Source organism: Antrostomus carolinensis, unplaced genomic scaffold, assembly GCF_000700745.2.
Source record: "Antrostomus carolinensis isolate BGI_N321 unplaced genomic scaffold, ASM70074v2 scaffold18881, whole genome shotgun sequence".
Classification (NCBI taxonomy): domain Eukaryota; kingdom Metazoa; phylum Chordata; class Aves; order Caprimulgiformes; family Caprimulgidae; genus Antrostomus; species Antrostomus carolinensis.
In genome coordinates, this window is record NW_010295029.1 from 49,869 (window position 1) to 66,544 (window position 16,676).

Consider the following 16,676-nt stretch of genomic DNA (forward strand, 5'->3'; position numbering starts at 1 on the left):
ATGAATTCTGTAGCTGAGTGTTAATTCCAAAGTTTAGAAGTGGAGTGCAAATCTCAAAGGGACTCCTGGCAAAGCTTTTAAAGTTTGCTACTTTTGGGGGTTTTTTAGTGTTGGAATGTACCTGGAAAAAAAGGGTTTATTAAAGGCATTAATATAAACTAAATAATAAAGCACCTTTTGGGACAGCAGATGAATTCGTGCAAGTCACCAGACTGAAAAAAACAGAAGAGGTCTTTCAGCTCAGATGGAGAAAAAAAAAAATGCAGTGCAGATGAGACAGAAAGATGTCAGCCATCTCTTCCCAAAAGGCATGAAATGCTCAAAGAAAATGCTGCAAGGAAACCAAGACCCAGCTACACAGAGAACACTAAGGAGTGACATTGACTGAGGTCAGTCTATGGAGATTTTAACAAAATGGATATTTCAATTCAACTTCAAGACTTGCTAAACAGAACGCTGCAATGATCAATACTTGGACAATGACCTGTGGATGTGAATGTAGAAAAGATTTCCGTTCATGATAGTGATTGTGCTGAATTCCTTGTCAGAGAATCTAGACACCAGACTAAAAACCACAGCCATGGTAAAACTAAAAGAATATGAATTCATATCAAGTAAACAAATAATAAGATGAAGTGATAAAAAAAATAAGTGCAAATTGTAACCTACACTAAATGACAGCTGAGGGACATGCTGTTAAACTGATTTACCTTTATGTTCCTGAAGTGTTTCATTAAGACTTGGTCCAATCCACTGCCAAGGCCACAGAGCAAACCAAAAAGTGAACTTGTACTGCAAGAGGGTGTAATCAAGAACTTCACCAACCTTGTAACTTCTGGTTTTCTTTCTCCATTCTGAGAAGCAGTATCTGCTGAATAATGGCTTTCTTCCACAACTCACGAAGCTCATGGGGTGTCCGTTTCCTTTCTTCCTTCACTGGCCCAAAGGGGCCATCTTCACAGACTGGTTCCAATGGGGATCTCGGTGGAAGTTCTCCCAATTCAGAGTAATCTTTAAAAGTGAGAAGCTGTTGTGAACGACTTAGATTTCATGAATAAGTGAATGAATGGACACATTTTCAAAGATTGCATATATATACACATATTTATATATCTACATTTACACACACACACACAAACATACAAACATAAGAGGTAGCAATACCAAGCAAGGTTTCCGAAATAACGTTTTCAAGCAGATTCACAAGCTACTTTTCTATAAAAATCATATGGGCCAAAGCCTGGAACATTTTCTTTTCTACAACCTGATAAAAACACTGTACCATACAACAAGACCACAACTTGCTAATTAAAGCTCTGCAAGGACAGAACTAAAAAGGAAAATACAAGTTTGAGAAACAAACAACCTACAGCTGAAACCTGGCATGATTCAAACAGCAGATCAAATCATACATAACACCCACATAATTTAAAGAATAACCTCTAAACTGTGTTTAACAAAGAAAACACACACCCTTAGCTTCGTAGCTGCACAAACACAGCATCACCTAAGGCTGTACAATGGGATGATTACCTGTTCTTAAAGTCAACATCTAGAAATAGAGATAGGCACCTAAGACATGTTTGCTCTCACTTCTAATTTTTAACCATGTCATAACTTGCACTTTTTCTTTTGGCTTCAGGTGGTCTACAACAAAATGTATCTTTTTGTCAAGCATGCAAGGTAACTCTAAGACTGAAGACACTACAAAAGAAAGTGAATATTAAATAAATCTCAGGCAAATTGAAAAATCTTTTCTTTTTAGAGAAAGTGTAAACAACATTGTTTTTAATCAAGTTCTTAACATAAGAAGCATAAGTTCTCATACGTTGTTTTCTTTATGCCTGCTACAGTATTACTTAATTTTATTGTTTTTACAGAGCTTCTCTGAAGGCTCAATAGTCTTTGATATAACCTGTATCTAGGAGAAAAATTACTCAATTCACCACCTTTAAAATGAATGGTCAAAACCACCCATTTCTTCCTATCAAATCCCAAACGGAAAGATATCATAAAACATTCCTTTAGCCAAACAGAACGGCTATGAAATGTCTCCTTGAGGACAAGCTGACCAGTTATGCATTACAAGAAAATGCTTTCAAATCAGTGCAACAAAAACCATTCCCTGCACTCCCCAGCCAAGGACAAGTACATTTGTGCATGCTATTTTCAAACAGCTCCCGGAGAAGGGACACTCCTGAAATAATTATTCTGCATGGTAGCTCAGTGGTCCATTTTTCTTTATAATTGGCAAGCATAACAATAAAGGTTTTGAATTAAAAACACACACATAAATTATCTCATCTCTACAAACTAACAAAATAGGAAGGTTTTCACCCCTTCAGAGTCTTCTCAGAAAGCTACCACATATTGACTCACACGGTGCATATGCAGCTATTCTTCCCTGTTGAAAGGCATTCGCACAACTAAGCTCAGATGACTAAGTAAGAATGGAAACGTTCACAGCTGTTGGCTTCTGCTTTTCTAAGTTTTGCCACTGCCAATCTTTTCCTCTCCAAGCATTAGAAACAAATAGGGTGGGTCCAAAACCATCTGCTTCCTTATACATTAATTTATTACCACAGTTTAATTCAAGTGCTAAAATATACATATAAAAATAAACATTTTCAGTTAGCAGCACAAATTACACCTTTACCTGGATAAGTGTGGATACCCAACCTTTGGGTATCTACAGCATTTCAGAGAACAATGAACTTCACAGGAATGTCAATTAGGCAAGGGACAAATATTTGACACTTTAATGGCAATCACCATTTGTTGCAAAGAGAAGCTGGAAACATTGACAGAAGCATTCAAAAATACAGCTGGTTATGAAAAATATCAATATAATGATAAAATTATATTATATCCCTCAAAAGAAACGGGGAAACATTCATTTAATTATTTTCTTTACAGGTAAATGTAAAGACTTCCCTGGGCAAAGATCTGCAATTATAAAAGAGGTTTAGGTAAATGCCATCAAGTAGAGAAGGAACAAACACTTGATAATCCTCAACTTGTGTTAACAATTAAAGGAAAACTATTTTGATTTGATTGTTGTTTCTGATGCACACACTATACTGTCAACAATGTTCTGTACATATAGTAGGTTTCATGCTGATTTTTCTTAGTGCATATTGAATAGTTTTATAAGGGAAATGCTTCTAAGGATAATGCTGATAGAACTGCCTTAATTTGCTTGAATAAAATAATAAACTTAAAAAAAAATAAAAACACCATCCTGAAGGGAAGTTTTTCATTTTCTCTAAGGCTGCATTATATGCACAAAGTAACATCACCATAAGAAAGAGGAATTAATGAAAAAGGTCACCAAACATTAATGTGAAAAAAGTAAAAGTGATCCAGAAAGGTAACTTTATCCATGGTACGCTATCTGTAGTGTGTTCACTTCTCATTACATTCTTATAGCATCCAGTATAGAATGCATGTACATCTTGGGGGAAACAAGTCTCTTCTTACCCTACACATCCTCTCAATGTTTTATGGATGTCCTTTAGAGTCAGATATGTATTCTGGTTTTATGCACATATATATGCATGTATGTGTTAGAAAATATAAGATTATGGACAGTTTACCATTACCCACTTGCAAAAAAACCCAGGCTGCCAAAACAAGTGCAAGGAAATAGATTAAACACATTGTATTCCTAAAGCAAGAATGAACATATCCAAGACCTAAAATCTTCCTTTTTTTAACATGCACATTCTAATTTCTCAGTGCAAATTTTGTGGACTGGTCTTCAAGTATCAACTTAACAAAATATCACCTTCTAATTTATCAGAGATTTTACTCACTTCTCGTCTTCCAGAGATGAAACCTACTCTGGCAACACCTGAACCACTGCAAAGCATTAATTACTCAAGTCTGTGGTCCTGCTTCCATTTAGGCTGAAAATTCCTTGTCTGTTACTGACTAACCTGGTAAGATAAGTATTCACTAAAAGAAATTTAACTCACAATGGTTAGGGCTATGAAAGAAAATAGAAGGGTTACAAAATTCTACAGGCTGACAATTATGATTACCAACCCTACCTCTAATTCTTCTGTGGAAGAGTCCTACGCTTGATTTTGCCTTCTAAATGGCAGCTCCTTTTCTATCTTTCTTTCTTCTTATCACTTGTGGACATTTAACAGAAAGTCTAAAGTCTACTCTGATAAAGTACAACACATTCACAACCTGCCTTCCCTCCCATCTCCATGCTGGTATGTAGCAGGATGTATAGAAACCAAAATGAACCTGTTTAACTGCTTAGGTGGCCTGTCTAAAGTTTGCAGAGTTGCATCAGCTGTTTGGCTGGTGAAGGAGGAGGGGGAGGTGGAACATGCAGGTCATCCCTCAAGGCGAAGTAAAAAACAGAGACATTTGGTAAGTCAGCACTAACCCATGTCCATGAATACACAACAGGGTAATCAACAGACATCCAGCTTCCACATCCAGAACAGACAGGAGTAGAAATACTGTAACAAGAAACTGAGTATTTCTTTATTATGCACAAATGATCTGCAGGATAGCAGAGAAAACAAAGATAAATAGTAGAGCAATTCAAGTGAACATAACTGGGAGCTCACGTTCCACTGAATCAAACTGTCATTTGTTAAAATCCAAGTAACGCACAGCCTTCAAAATTTTTATAAGATTAGCAAGTGCACTTCAGCACACACTGAAAGACTACTTCCCTGTTCATCTGCCAACTTCAGTCAACTCTGTTGACTCCTATTGCATGTTTAACCCATACTCCTTTCAAATATGTTGCTCCCTTCCCTGTAGCTTCCAAATAAAATTTTACGTCCATACATGCTACTTCTACATGCCTACCATACTTCTACTCTTTCAGGTTCAGGATTGAGCAAGTTGACTCAATAACTCTTATTACATTTTATCAACTCACAGGTTGTTTTTCATTTGAAGTTCAGACTTGGACTACCCTTCAGAATTATTCTTCTGTGCAATGCATTTCTCCAAGTCTGTGGGTTCGAACTACGTATTCCTCAAGAAATGGTGTACTTCACTTGGAAAGCCACCAGTTTTCCTGTGCTTGTGAGAACTTGTGCAGATGAAAATGCTCATGAAGCATATGGAAATGTTGCACAGATGTACTAGTGTATCCATACATACCTCAGGAATACTGCTCTCATGCTCCCACTGCTTATACTACCCAAGAAAAGTCAAGGCCAATACTGACAAGGCACTGAGATGGAATTTGTACAGCAGATCCACTCATTTGTACCCAACTTTTTGGCTTCGTGCAGCAGTGCTTCCATCCTAAGATATAGAGTATCCCTACACTCCAAAAGGATCAACAAACAAATTACACAAAACTCTCATGTGCAAATATGACACACAAAACAAAGTACAAAAGATTATGAAGAAAGTATCATGGTGTATCCCTGGAAACATTCAAGGTCAGGTTGGACGGGGCTCTGAACAACCTGATCTAGTTGAAGATGTCCCTCCTGACTGACTGCAGGAGGCTTAGACTAGGGTCCCTTCCAACCCAAACCATTCTATGATTTTATATTGCTATGAGGGACCACACTAAAGGAAGTTTGTAAATGAAAAGCTAGTGAATGACTGCAGTAGTAATTAAAACAGGCAATATTTGACTGGTAGTATTATAAACAGGAAATTTCATTAGCTCCAGAAGAAGCTACAATGAATACAGAGCATTTGCTGGGACCTGTGGGAGGACATTAAAGTATTCCAACAGTGAGTTATTAAATTGTTGCCTTAAACCGTATTTTTTTAGGAAATTTAATTTGTAACTGACTAGAAAAAAATTTAACCAATCAATAATTTCTTACTCAACCAATCTCTGTATTAAAGGAGGCTTTCAAAAAACAAGAAAAAAAAGAAACCCACTAAGAGAAACCACACACACAAAGTAAAAAACAATAGAAGTGACAAACCCACCTAAAAGCCTAAACTGTAGAAACATTTTTTCAGAAGCACTTAGTCTTACCAATCTCAAATACTAAAAACAAGATAACAAGATTCATCTTTGACTAGAAACTGCAACACTTGAAGTAGAAAAAAAGGCCTTGTTTTATTTTTATAGGAAGCTACTAGGGAGGAGGCTCAAATATAATGTATTACTGCCATCCCCACTATGGAGTTGTATATACGTGGCTCTCTAAAATGCAGTGTTTAGCAGTCACATCTGCTCTCCAGGGTTAGGAAGTCAGGCAAGATATGGTGAGAATGTGGATGGAATAATTCCATTAGGCATTTTTTTTTCTGCATTAGACTATTTTTCTTTGTTGCATTTTAAACGTACAAAACTCAGCTTAGCAAACAAATAAGAATCGTAAGATTAAATTGCCCAAAAGAAAGGACTTTAACAACATTCTAGTTCTCTTCAGATCTTCCATTCAGGTAGTGGGAACACCTTCTTTCATACGTGATACAAACCTAACGAGGAACTGCAAGAATAGAGAAACTTCTATAACCAAGGATAAAACATTCTGATTATTTTGCACAGATGTCTGGAATATTTTACTTCCTATCTCGATCTGGTAACATGACCAGGAATACTCTGTTACTAGAGAGCTTCTGATATGGAATCACAAGAATCAACAAGTTGTTCTAGTCTAACACAGAACTTAAAGCAATGGCTGAATGAGGAGTTCCTGAAAAATCGTGTATTTCAATATAATTGATTAAAATCAGCTCTGAGAGATGCTTTAGAGTTTGACTTTTTCTTTTAAAGCCAAGAGCTTCTTAAAAAGTAATCACTACCTCCAAACTCACCCCATCTACTAATATTATCAAGCCCTGAAAAATGAATCCCCTGATATTTCAATGGGCACAGAAACTGTCACACATTATATGTGATACTTACTGCTTATAGCCAAGCTCCTATTCTGCAAATCAAGATTATGAGCATATATTTGCTCTGAAAGGGATAGAACTGAGTAACCAATTCTAACAAACTGGTTTTATTACAGCATTTACAAAACTAATTATTAGTTAATTAATAATCATTTTGTTGCTAAAAAAGAGCCATTAAAACAGTATTGGAGGACACAGTACAAATAATTAACACCACATAAACATTCTAAATATAGAATATTAGAGCAACAGTTTACAGTATTTGCAATACTACTGCAAAGTGATTTAATAAATATTTTTGCTTAAATGGGAGATATAACCCTCACCACAAAGCACATAAACAGATAGGTAGGTGCTAACTACAGCTGCTTTTAATAATAACAGTTCTTCAAATCCAAACTTTTTTTCAGCACTTAGCATTTAACAGCTTGCTATGTCTGTCTGTCAGAGACTGGAACCCAATTCATTTTAATGAAGGAATCAAGTCTTTTTTCCTGTACAGAGATACTTCTACTTTCTACAAGAACTTTTTTTTTTCTCCAAGTCAAGTTGTAAAACACTATGTAGTTGTCCTTGCTAAAGTTCCCTGTTTTCATCTGACTATTTTCTGCTAAGTACTGCTAAGCAATACCAAGCAACTCATTCCACCAAACTGCAATTTCTTTCACTGTTCAACACGTAACTCCACCCCACTGCCCACCTTAAAACAAATCACCCTCTCTCCAACCTAAAACTGACACAGCTGTTACAAAAATCTTGCTGTCTGCTGCAAAGACACTTCTTGCAGCAAGAAAGCTCAGGACAAGCACCATCACTTTCCCACCATTTATTTCAGAAAACAATTTTTGCCCCCTTTAAATCTAGCAGTTGACTTTACTCTGCTGGGAGTTTCTGACAATCTGCAAAACAGTTCTTCCACTATGACCAATTCTGAACAGTCAATATGTGAAAATTGTAGTGAAAATAGACCACTGCACAGAGATTTGTAGATGCTGAATAAAAGTATGCAAATATCCTGCTGCACTGCAGTGCAAGGTGAAGTTTCATGATCACTCTGCATTGATCTCAGTGTGTCCTGCTGCTGAGCAGAGTAAGAGCCCCCACTCTCAGCTTCCAGACATGTGTCCCTGCCTGACCCCCTGTGCAATACTGTGAGTGGGACAAGAAAACTGACCCAACTGAAAACAAATCACCTTTTCTCAGTGAGCTCATACTTCAGCTGGTTTAATGTTCCCTTCACCTTTTTTACAAGCAAAGACAGAACTAGGAAGTCCTAAACTATCTGCATGGCCACGGAATGTGGCTCTTGTTAGAGAGACTCTACAGAAGTATAAACACCTGGCTGCAAGTAAGGTGGGCAGGTATAAAGGTAAAATTCAAAGAACTGAAGAAAGACTTCTATTACTTAGAATGTTTAAGATAGTGAGTGAGAGAGCCAGAGTGAATTTTGTGTCCTCATATATATAGAAAACAGGTCAAAAAAGCTTTAGAGAAAGAGATTAATTAAAACCTTCTTTCAAAAGAAATATAGTATTGTAACAGAATAAAGTGTGATCTGTTTTGTAAATGACTTGTGCCCCTCTTTTTCTACCTCTCCACTTTGCAGGATACAACACTCGTTCCACCCCCACAAATAAATAAGAAAGAAAAACATCAGAGAAGATGACACTGAGTGTGTCTCAAGCCGGTGGTGAGAGAAACGGTGCCCTCCAGTGCTCCACACCATCCGTAGCAGCACAACCACTCCAGGGGAAGTGGCAAACAGCAGGAGATGAGGTTGGACATTTCAGATGTAGCTTGCTTGCTACAATAGAACTAGCATAATTCAACCCTGTAAACCTCCAGCTACCAGCCAGAAAGCAATAAAAATCTCTACAGATCATTTCACCTGCAGAAAATCCTTTCCAGATCTCCAAACTGGAGATCAGCCTCATCTTCAGGCCCACCAGAGACCACCTGGCTGTACTGCCAGGCAGCAAGCTGCATAATGCTTCTCTCATGAGCTTAAACGTAGTTAAGTACAGAAACTGGGGAAAATAGTGGGGAAAGGAGAAAGGGGCAGCACTGACAAGCAGGAGGAGGAGGATGGCCTGCACATGGGACACTGCTCCCATAACAACCAAAAGTAATGGTTTCCTGTACTCAAGGCTTTCTGTTGTCTCAGAGTGCTCACCTTGCCTGAGTGTGACTGAATTGAGTGCAGTTATCATGCAAGGCAGGAATCTCAACTGGCAAGAAAAAAAAATGGCTTTCCAGTGTACCTATTTGCCATTTTTTTTTTACTCTACTAATTTAGGACTGGTTTTCATTTTACTCCTGAACTAGTAAGAAATGAGCACCCTCCTTCACATATAATAAAACCATCCTTTTGAATAACGGTGTCTGCAAAACAAAACAGCATGCTCTTTGCCTGGTAATACACAATGCAACCACCAAAGCAAAGCCAGCAATCATTTCTCTCTAGCTGAGCTACAGGTCAATGAATGAAAATGAATGTAAACGATGTTTTAGCTCAAACTACTCACAAGCAACTCCTAAAGGTGTAAAGAATCCAGAAGTGCAGGCAGGGCAGTGGGACTTACAAGTGTTGTCAGCTTCATGTAGGAACTCAGGACACTAGACATCTCTCAAGGTTAGAACCTCAAGATTAAGCTCAAAATTTCTACAAAAGCTATATACCAGTTGTCTGGGTTTTCTTTTTTTTTTCTTTTTTTTTTTTTTAAATCTTTTAGTAAATACACCTTCATATCCCACTGTGTTAACCACACAGACAGTGTCAATGGCCATGACGCATCTTGAGATTCAGCTCACCACTTGACTATACAACTGGAATCATAAATGTCAGGATCTAGATCTTTCTGTGGCTATAAAGCCACAGTTGTCTCAATACCCTGTGACATCTTACACATACATATTTACTGATTACAACCCCAAGAAGTTACAGCCACAGAGCAGTTTCATTTTGTTGATACTGCCTGCCCACACATGGTCAAAGCAACGCATAGTTCAGGCATACTGGTGGATTTTATGTTTAATAAAAAGTTTAGTAAAGCAGCCTATGCTAAGCTTGATAAACTTTATCGTACCTGACTCACAGAGAACTGGGTCTCTTGGTTGGCTTTTAAACTTTAAAAAAATCCCTAGCCTTTTTTCTTTCTGCTCTCCTACAGAGTACGCTGGAGCAGCGTATGGGCCATTGCACTTGAATAGAGAAATTGGTCAGTGGAGTCACAGCCTATAAAGGGAAACCCAAGAATGTTCCCTTGTTTCCCTCACTTCATGCTTACTTTTGCAGAACATGACAAAACATGGTATCTTTAAAACCTTCTTTGCCCTATGTCCAATTTGGCTGAAACTGATCTTTTTTTGATACATCAGCTGTTTGCACAAATTCCATTTCCAAAGGAAATCAGTCTAAAAACAGCCAGAAAGACTTAAAAAAAAAAAAAAAAAAAAGGAAGTACAGGTAACTTATCAAATCAATAAACTCCATTGCATGTGCTACTCCTCCTTGACAGAATACGAAAGAAAGAGGAACAAGATGATGAATGATAGCTAGTTACACTTACTTTGGAACTACAGAGGTTACTAAGTTAACTGTGTTGGTGAGTCCAATGTAAGATCATCTGTATAGCAGCTTTCTTACAGGCTACGGAGGCTGGATCACGAGTGACTATCCTTTACTGCCAGAAACGTTTCAGGAGATGCATAAAAATCCAAATGGAAAAACCCAATACTTGTTATAAATAATAAAAAAAAATCCCTAACTCTTGAGTTTTCTCCCTCTCTTCATAAACTGAATATGTACATTGGAAGAAAAACAAACAAAAAAACCCAACTCAGGAGTAAAGAAAAAGGCCAGATATTTTAAATTGCTTCTCCTATTAATAGCACTTCCTGTTTTCCACTTTAGCCACACTTGTTTCTCCAAGTATTCTGCTTATCCAGCTGTAGGTTGTTAAGATTCTATCTTGCAGCTATTATGTCTCAGAGTAAATGCTTGGCTAGGCAATTTAGGGGTTTTTATCCTATTTAATATGGGAAGGTTTTGTGGCTTTCAAAACCAAGTAACACTATTTCCAGTCACAAGCAGATGCATCAAACCTGCAAAAACAGTAGCTTCACAGAACAGCTGAGGTTGAACAGTTCCTTCATATGCCCTGAAGTACAGGAGAGCATTTTACATGTATGTTTTACACAACATGCTCTTGAGATCACTTTGAAGTACACTGAATTTGAGAGGCATCTACACCCATATACACCTTATCCCACTAACAGTCAAATTAGGTTGCAAGCAAAGCATTAATGACAGAAACACTTTTATGATGTGATGTGTCCAATTAATCAAAGTCTCTCTTTAAGATGCAAGAAAAATGTCTCTGTGACATTAAGATGGTTACTTTTTAACTACATTTACTATAATGTGCTGTTACTTCCTGTTCCCTTATACTTTTTTTATTTCTTATACAATGACCTTAGAGATCAGTAAGAAGGTAGAGCTTGCAGAGCTCAAGCTGTGAAATTCAAACTTTACTGAGCCAGAGACCATTATCTATAGACACATGCTTCTCTGAGGCACTCTTGGTCTCATCATGGGCTGTACTACCTGGCTCCCATAAAGTGAGATGCATAAAACTGTGCACCTGCATGCTCATATGCAGTGATTTTTTTTCTAGTCTGTGGTAATTTAGCTCTACAGGATTTTAGGAAATAAATATGAGAACAGTGGATAACTACGGCTCAAGCAGTAAATGTCACAGATTGCAGCAGCATACATGAGGTCAAATTCAGTCTGCAAATTTGAAGTGCAAACTACAGAACTCAACTCAGTTCATAAAATAAATTTAATTCCTTCTGCTAGGCCTGGATTTTTCTAGTCCATAGTTCTATTTCCAGCCAGGAAAGATTAAATAGAAGCATCACCTATTCTTCAGATACTTGGTGATACATTTTTTTCCCCAGAACTCATTAAAATAAGAATAAGTTCTTCTCTGGTTAGTTAATTTGACACAATTGGAACTATGTTACACATGAAGCTGAAAAATAAAAACTCAACAGCTGATCAGCTTGGCATGACCAAAAAGTAGGTGGGAAACTGCAAAGACAGTACAAACAGAGCACTGGGCAATTGTATCCACTCAGTAGACAAAATGATCCACACTTCACAGACTACATCCACTGTCAACATTTGTGGGAGCAAATAAACGTAAGACTTTACCATCATATCGGCTGGGAGAATCACATGCTTTCTGAGGGGTTGCCACTCGCAGGAATATCTGCTGCCTCCACGAATGCCGTCGAGTCTTCACAGGGCTGTCTGCACCACCGGCCTGCTGGCTGTGTTTGGATTCATAGTCACTGAAATCGCGGAACACAAAATGGCTTGTGAGTAGGTTACCAGCGACAGAGGCATCAATTAATACAGTAACACAAACCATCAACTAAGGAGTGCAGTGTGCTGTGCACGTGCTGGGTCAAGCTTTTAGTGTTAGGTGAAGCTTGCTTTGTGGCAGCAGGCTTATACATGCTGCAAACGTCACTTAGGTTCACCAGAAGTGGCTGGCAGCTCTGTGCAATCTGCTTTCTCCAGTTTTAATTAATTTTCAGCTTTCTTTGCAGCAGTACATTAAACATAATGCATTAAAGACACAGAAACCATAATGTATCTTCACCATTCTGCTATTTAAATGCCATCCACAAAATCTAGCAATTCATAGGAAACACAAAGAACTGCTGATGCCTTTTATCAGCACACATTAAGGAGCTTTATAAACACCAAATAAATTTTGAACGTTCTGTGCAGTGGGTATGTAATATATTCCTTCACAACACAGACTTGAAGCAAAACCTTTAACCTTTGTGTTCACAAGTGACCATCTGAAATAAGCAATAAACTTTGGAATAGTGTCCAGGAACCTTGGATGTTACTCCTTCGAAGTGATCCACAAACTACATAGAGGTTTTTATTCAGAATATTAAATAAACTATTCATGGATTATTCCAGCCATTGGCTAAACAGTTGCATGAATCTTTGCTGATGCTGAAAGGGATAAATGAACTCTGTCAGTGGCTAGGAGGAGCATTTTACAGGCCATCTGCTCCTTCCAATCTGAGGACACTGACATTGCTTAGGATGAACCATGTACATTCTCTTTAACTGAAAACTGCTAATACAGTTCTTTGGCAAGAATAATCACAGAAGTACATAGATGGAAGTTTCATGACTATTACAACAACAAAATGGCTAAGTTCTGCAGTCTTAATGGGAGAGGAGTATGGGATAGCTCCACCCTTTTGACAGCAATCACATGCAGAATACATGCAAATGAACTGTAGCACAAATCAGGTTTTGCAAGTGCAAGAAACATCTGAAATATTTCAGACAAAGAAACCTTTGAAAATACAGTTTTACCTCTAGGCTTTAAGAGAGAACCCTACCTTGTGCTCCTAAAGTCAGAGGTGTTATTTTCATCTACAGGAGCCAGAAATTTTAAGAAATTTGGCACAGAAGAGGAAGAATGAAGCTTTTTCCTTAAGGCAGTACGGTAGGAGATGCTGAGAGTGCAGTTGGGAAAAGTATAGTTTAGAACAAAGAAGTATAAATCCACAGAATAAAAATAATACATAATCTAAATTTCACACAAAAGCCAGCTAAATCCTAAAGGCCTAAATATCAAGGAAAACAAAGTCAAAACTGAAACTGCTAACAAAGTGTTACTTTGAAATACATATTTGTTTGGGCAATAAATGCCAATAATAAAAATGTTCCAATATAAATAACTGTGCTTCCAGTAAAGTTATTACTCTTTGCTATATCCCAAGATTTTTAGTGCACATTTCATGTAAATTCCTTTAATCTAATAAGAAATGACACCAACTTTATTATTGCACATTTACTTAAGTATCAGTTTCAACCATTGGCTAAGTTTTGGGGAAAAGGTTAGGAAAAGCTGACACTGATAATAACTGTGCTGGCAAATGAAAAAAGACTTTGGCAAAAAACATTTTGCAAAGCATTAACAGGGTTTTATCCATACAAGCCTGGAACTTATAAGCTAAAAGCTGAGCCTTCTGACTGATCATTTAAGATTCTGGCTCTATGTATGCAACAGACAGAAGCACTAATCAAATTTCATCAACAGTGTTCTGGCCAAGAAAATTCTTTTAAAATGACAAGCCCCCCACATACTGGGAAGAATGTTAATAGAGGGAAGTGAGAACAACTCAGATAATTAAAAGTTTCTGCATAGAATGAAAACATAGAAAATGACTTGCCTCACAATATTAGAAGATCTTTTCTCAGAAGAATACACAAAAAACATGTGAGTAGGAGAATCTACTCCTGAAAAACTAAGTTTAAGAAAGAACAGCTTCTGATAAACCATAATGATATATACGGATGGCATTTTGCACTGTCTCCTGAAGATGTGAATGGGAAGGGGGGACACTCTGGGATAATTACTAGTATAAAGTGAAGCTGTTCTTTAGTAGTTGGTACTGAGCACAAAGAAGATAGGGCTGTACCATGGTGTGCCCTGCAAACCCGTTTCATTTACAATCACATTTTAAATCTATCACAATTACATGGCAATTTCACTTACAGAATACAATCAACTTGGGCAGTTTGACTTTATTGATTTAAACTCATTAACCCATTTGATATCCCTAACAATTTCCATTTTCAGTCTTGTTGCTTAGGTGTTTAATATGGTATACCCTTAAAAGACAGGGAAAGGGAAGGAGAAGTTGTTACTGTGCACACAGAATCATTACCAGATCTACTTGGAAAAAAATCTACTTTTGAGAATTTAACCTTCAGGACTCCAGTAAGTCTTACTAAAATGAAGAGTAAAGAGGACATTAGAGACTCACATTTCCTCCCCTGAGCTATACCATACTTCTGAGGTGAAGCTAAATTAAGAGAGATGCTAGTTAGTACTCAGCAAATACAACTGAAGGAACTGGTGAAACAAGGTTCTCAGCTGAGTATTTTCTCAGCATCAGAAGAATCAGCACCTTGGGGAAACAGCAAACATTCACCCAAGAGAACAAAACCAAACAATAAACAGCAACAGCAATAAAAATGGTTTGCCAGTGGCCAGTGACTGTTGACAGTGCTTCCAATGACATTTGGTCTCATTAGTCTTTTGAACTAAAATAAGCAATTTTAGCTCACAGAATCACAGAATTGCCTAGATTGGAAAAGACCTTTAAGATCCTCAAGTCCAATCATTAACCTAACACCGACAAGTACCCATATAAACCATGTCTCTAAGCACTATGTCTAGATGACTCGTAAATACCTCCAGGGATGAGGACTCCACCACTGCCCTGGGCAACCCCTTCCAACGCCTGATAACCCTTTCAGTAAAGAAATTCTCCTTAATATCCAATCTAAACTTCCCCTGGTGCAACTTGAGGCCATTTCCTCTTGTCCTATCACTTGTTACTTGGGAGAAGAAACAAACATCCACCTCTCTACACCCTCCTTTCAGGTAGTTGTAAAGAGTGATAAGGTCTCCCCTGAGCCTCCTCTTCTCCAGGCTAAACAACTCCAGCTCCCTCAGCCACTCCTCATAAGACATGTGCTCCAGACCCTTCATCAGCTCCGTTGCCCTTCTCTGGACATGATCCAACATCTCCATGTCCTTCTTGTAGTGAGGGGCCCAAAACTGAACACACTACTCGAGGTACGGCCTCACCACTGCCGAGTCCAGGGGTAAGATAATGGTCCTAATGGCCTGGTCTTACTGGCACACTATTCCTGATACAGGCCAGGATGCCCTTGGCCTTCTTGGCCACCTGGGCACACTGCTGACTCATGTTCAGCCAGCTATCAATCAACACCCCCAGGTCCCTCTCTGCCGAGCAGCTCTCCAGCCACTCCTCTCCACACCTGTAGCGCTGCTGGGGGTTGTTGTGACCCAAGTGCTGAACCTGGCATTTGGCCTTATTGAAACTCATACAGTTGGTCCTGGCCCATCAATCTAGTCTGTCTACATCCCTCTGTAGAGCCTCCCTGCTCTTAAGATCAAAACTCACAGCCAGCTTGGTGTCCTCTGCAAACTTAGTGAGGGTACACTTGATCTCCTCATCCAGATCACTGATAAAGATGTTAAACAGGAGTGGCCCCAATACTGACCACAGGGAACACCACTCGTGACTGGTCACCAACTGGATTTAACTCCATTCACCACCACTCTTTGGATATGGCCATCCAGCCAGTTTTTTACCCAGCACAGTATATGCCCATCCAAGCCATGGGCAGCTCAAGGGGTTAAGAAGGGGCTTCACAGTCAAGTTTTTAGGGAGCTACTTGTTTCAGGTTCTCAGGGAAATGATGAGTTAATGTCATTTTCTCAATGTTCTCTCTCTATATTTTTGTTCTAATAAAGGAGGCACAGAAAAGTATCATTTGGTATTGCTCAAAGTAACCAAGACAAATACATGAGCTGGTGGGTTGGGTTTTTCTGTTTGTTTATTCTTGGGTTTTTTTTCTGGGGCGGGGGGAGAGTGAGGGTTGTGGGGTTTTTTTGCTGTTTGTGGCTTTTGGTTGTTTGTGGGATTTTTTGTGTCAGCTTTCCACAGTCCTGCTATTTCTTGCCCCATTTAGTCAACTTAGTCAATTAGCCTTTAATGCTAGCCACAAAGGAATATTAATATGTTTCTGTGTTACCATGGACAAAGCAGAACAGAACTGAATGATTCGGGAGGGACAGAGTGAGCTGGATCACAAGTTCTTGGCAAATCATCCCTCACACAATTTAAGCAGTGCTGCTGTCTGCTGCATAACAAGTTGCTTTGGGGCAACTGGCTCTAAAGAAAGA

General features: G+C 38.4%; 1 protein-coding gene across 1 annotated transcript in view; it reads right to left on the bottom strand.

Annotated features, from left to right (window-relative positions):
• Window positions 1-16,676, bottom strand: part of TBC1D1 (TBC1 domain family member 1) — a 57,741-nt gene that overhangs the window by 20,703 nt on the left and 20,362 nt on the right. The window contains exons 10-11 of the mRNA XM_010177845.1: window positions 12,068-12,207; window positions 826-1,011 (exon numbers count right to left, since the gene is read on the bottom strand). Coding sequence (XP_010176147.1) covers window positions 826-1,011; window positions 12,068-12,207 — 326 coding nt within the window. The remainder of the gene's footprint in view (window positions 1-825; window positions 1,012-12,067; window positions 12,208-16,676) is intronic.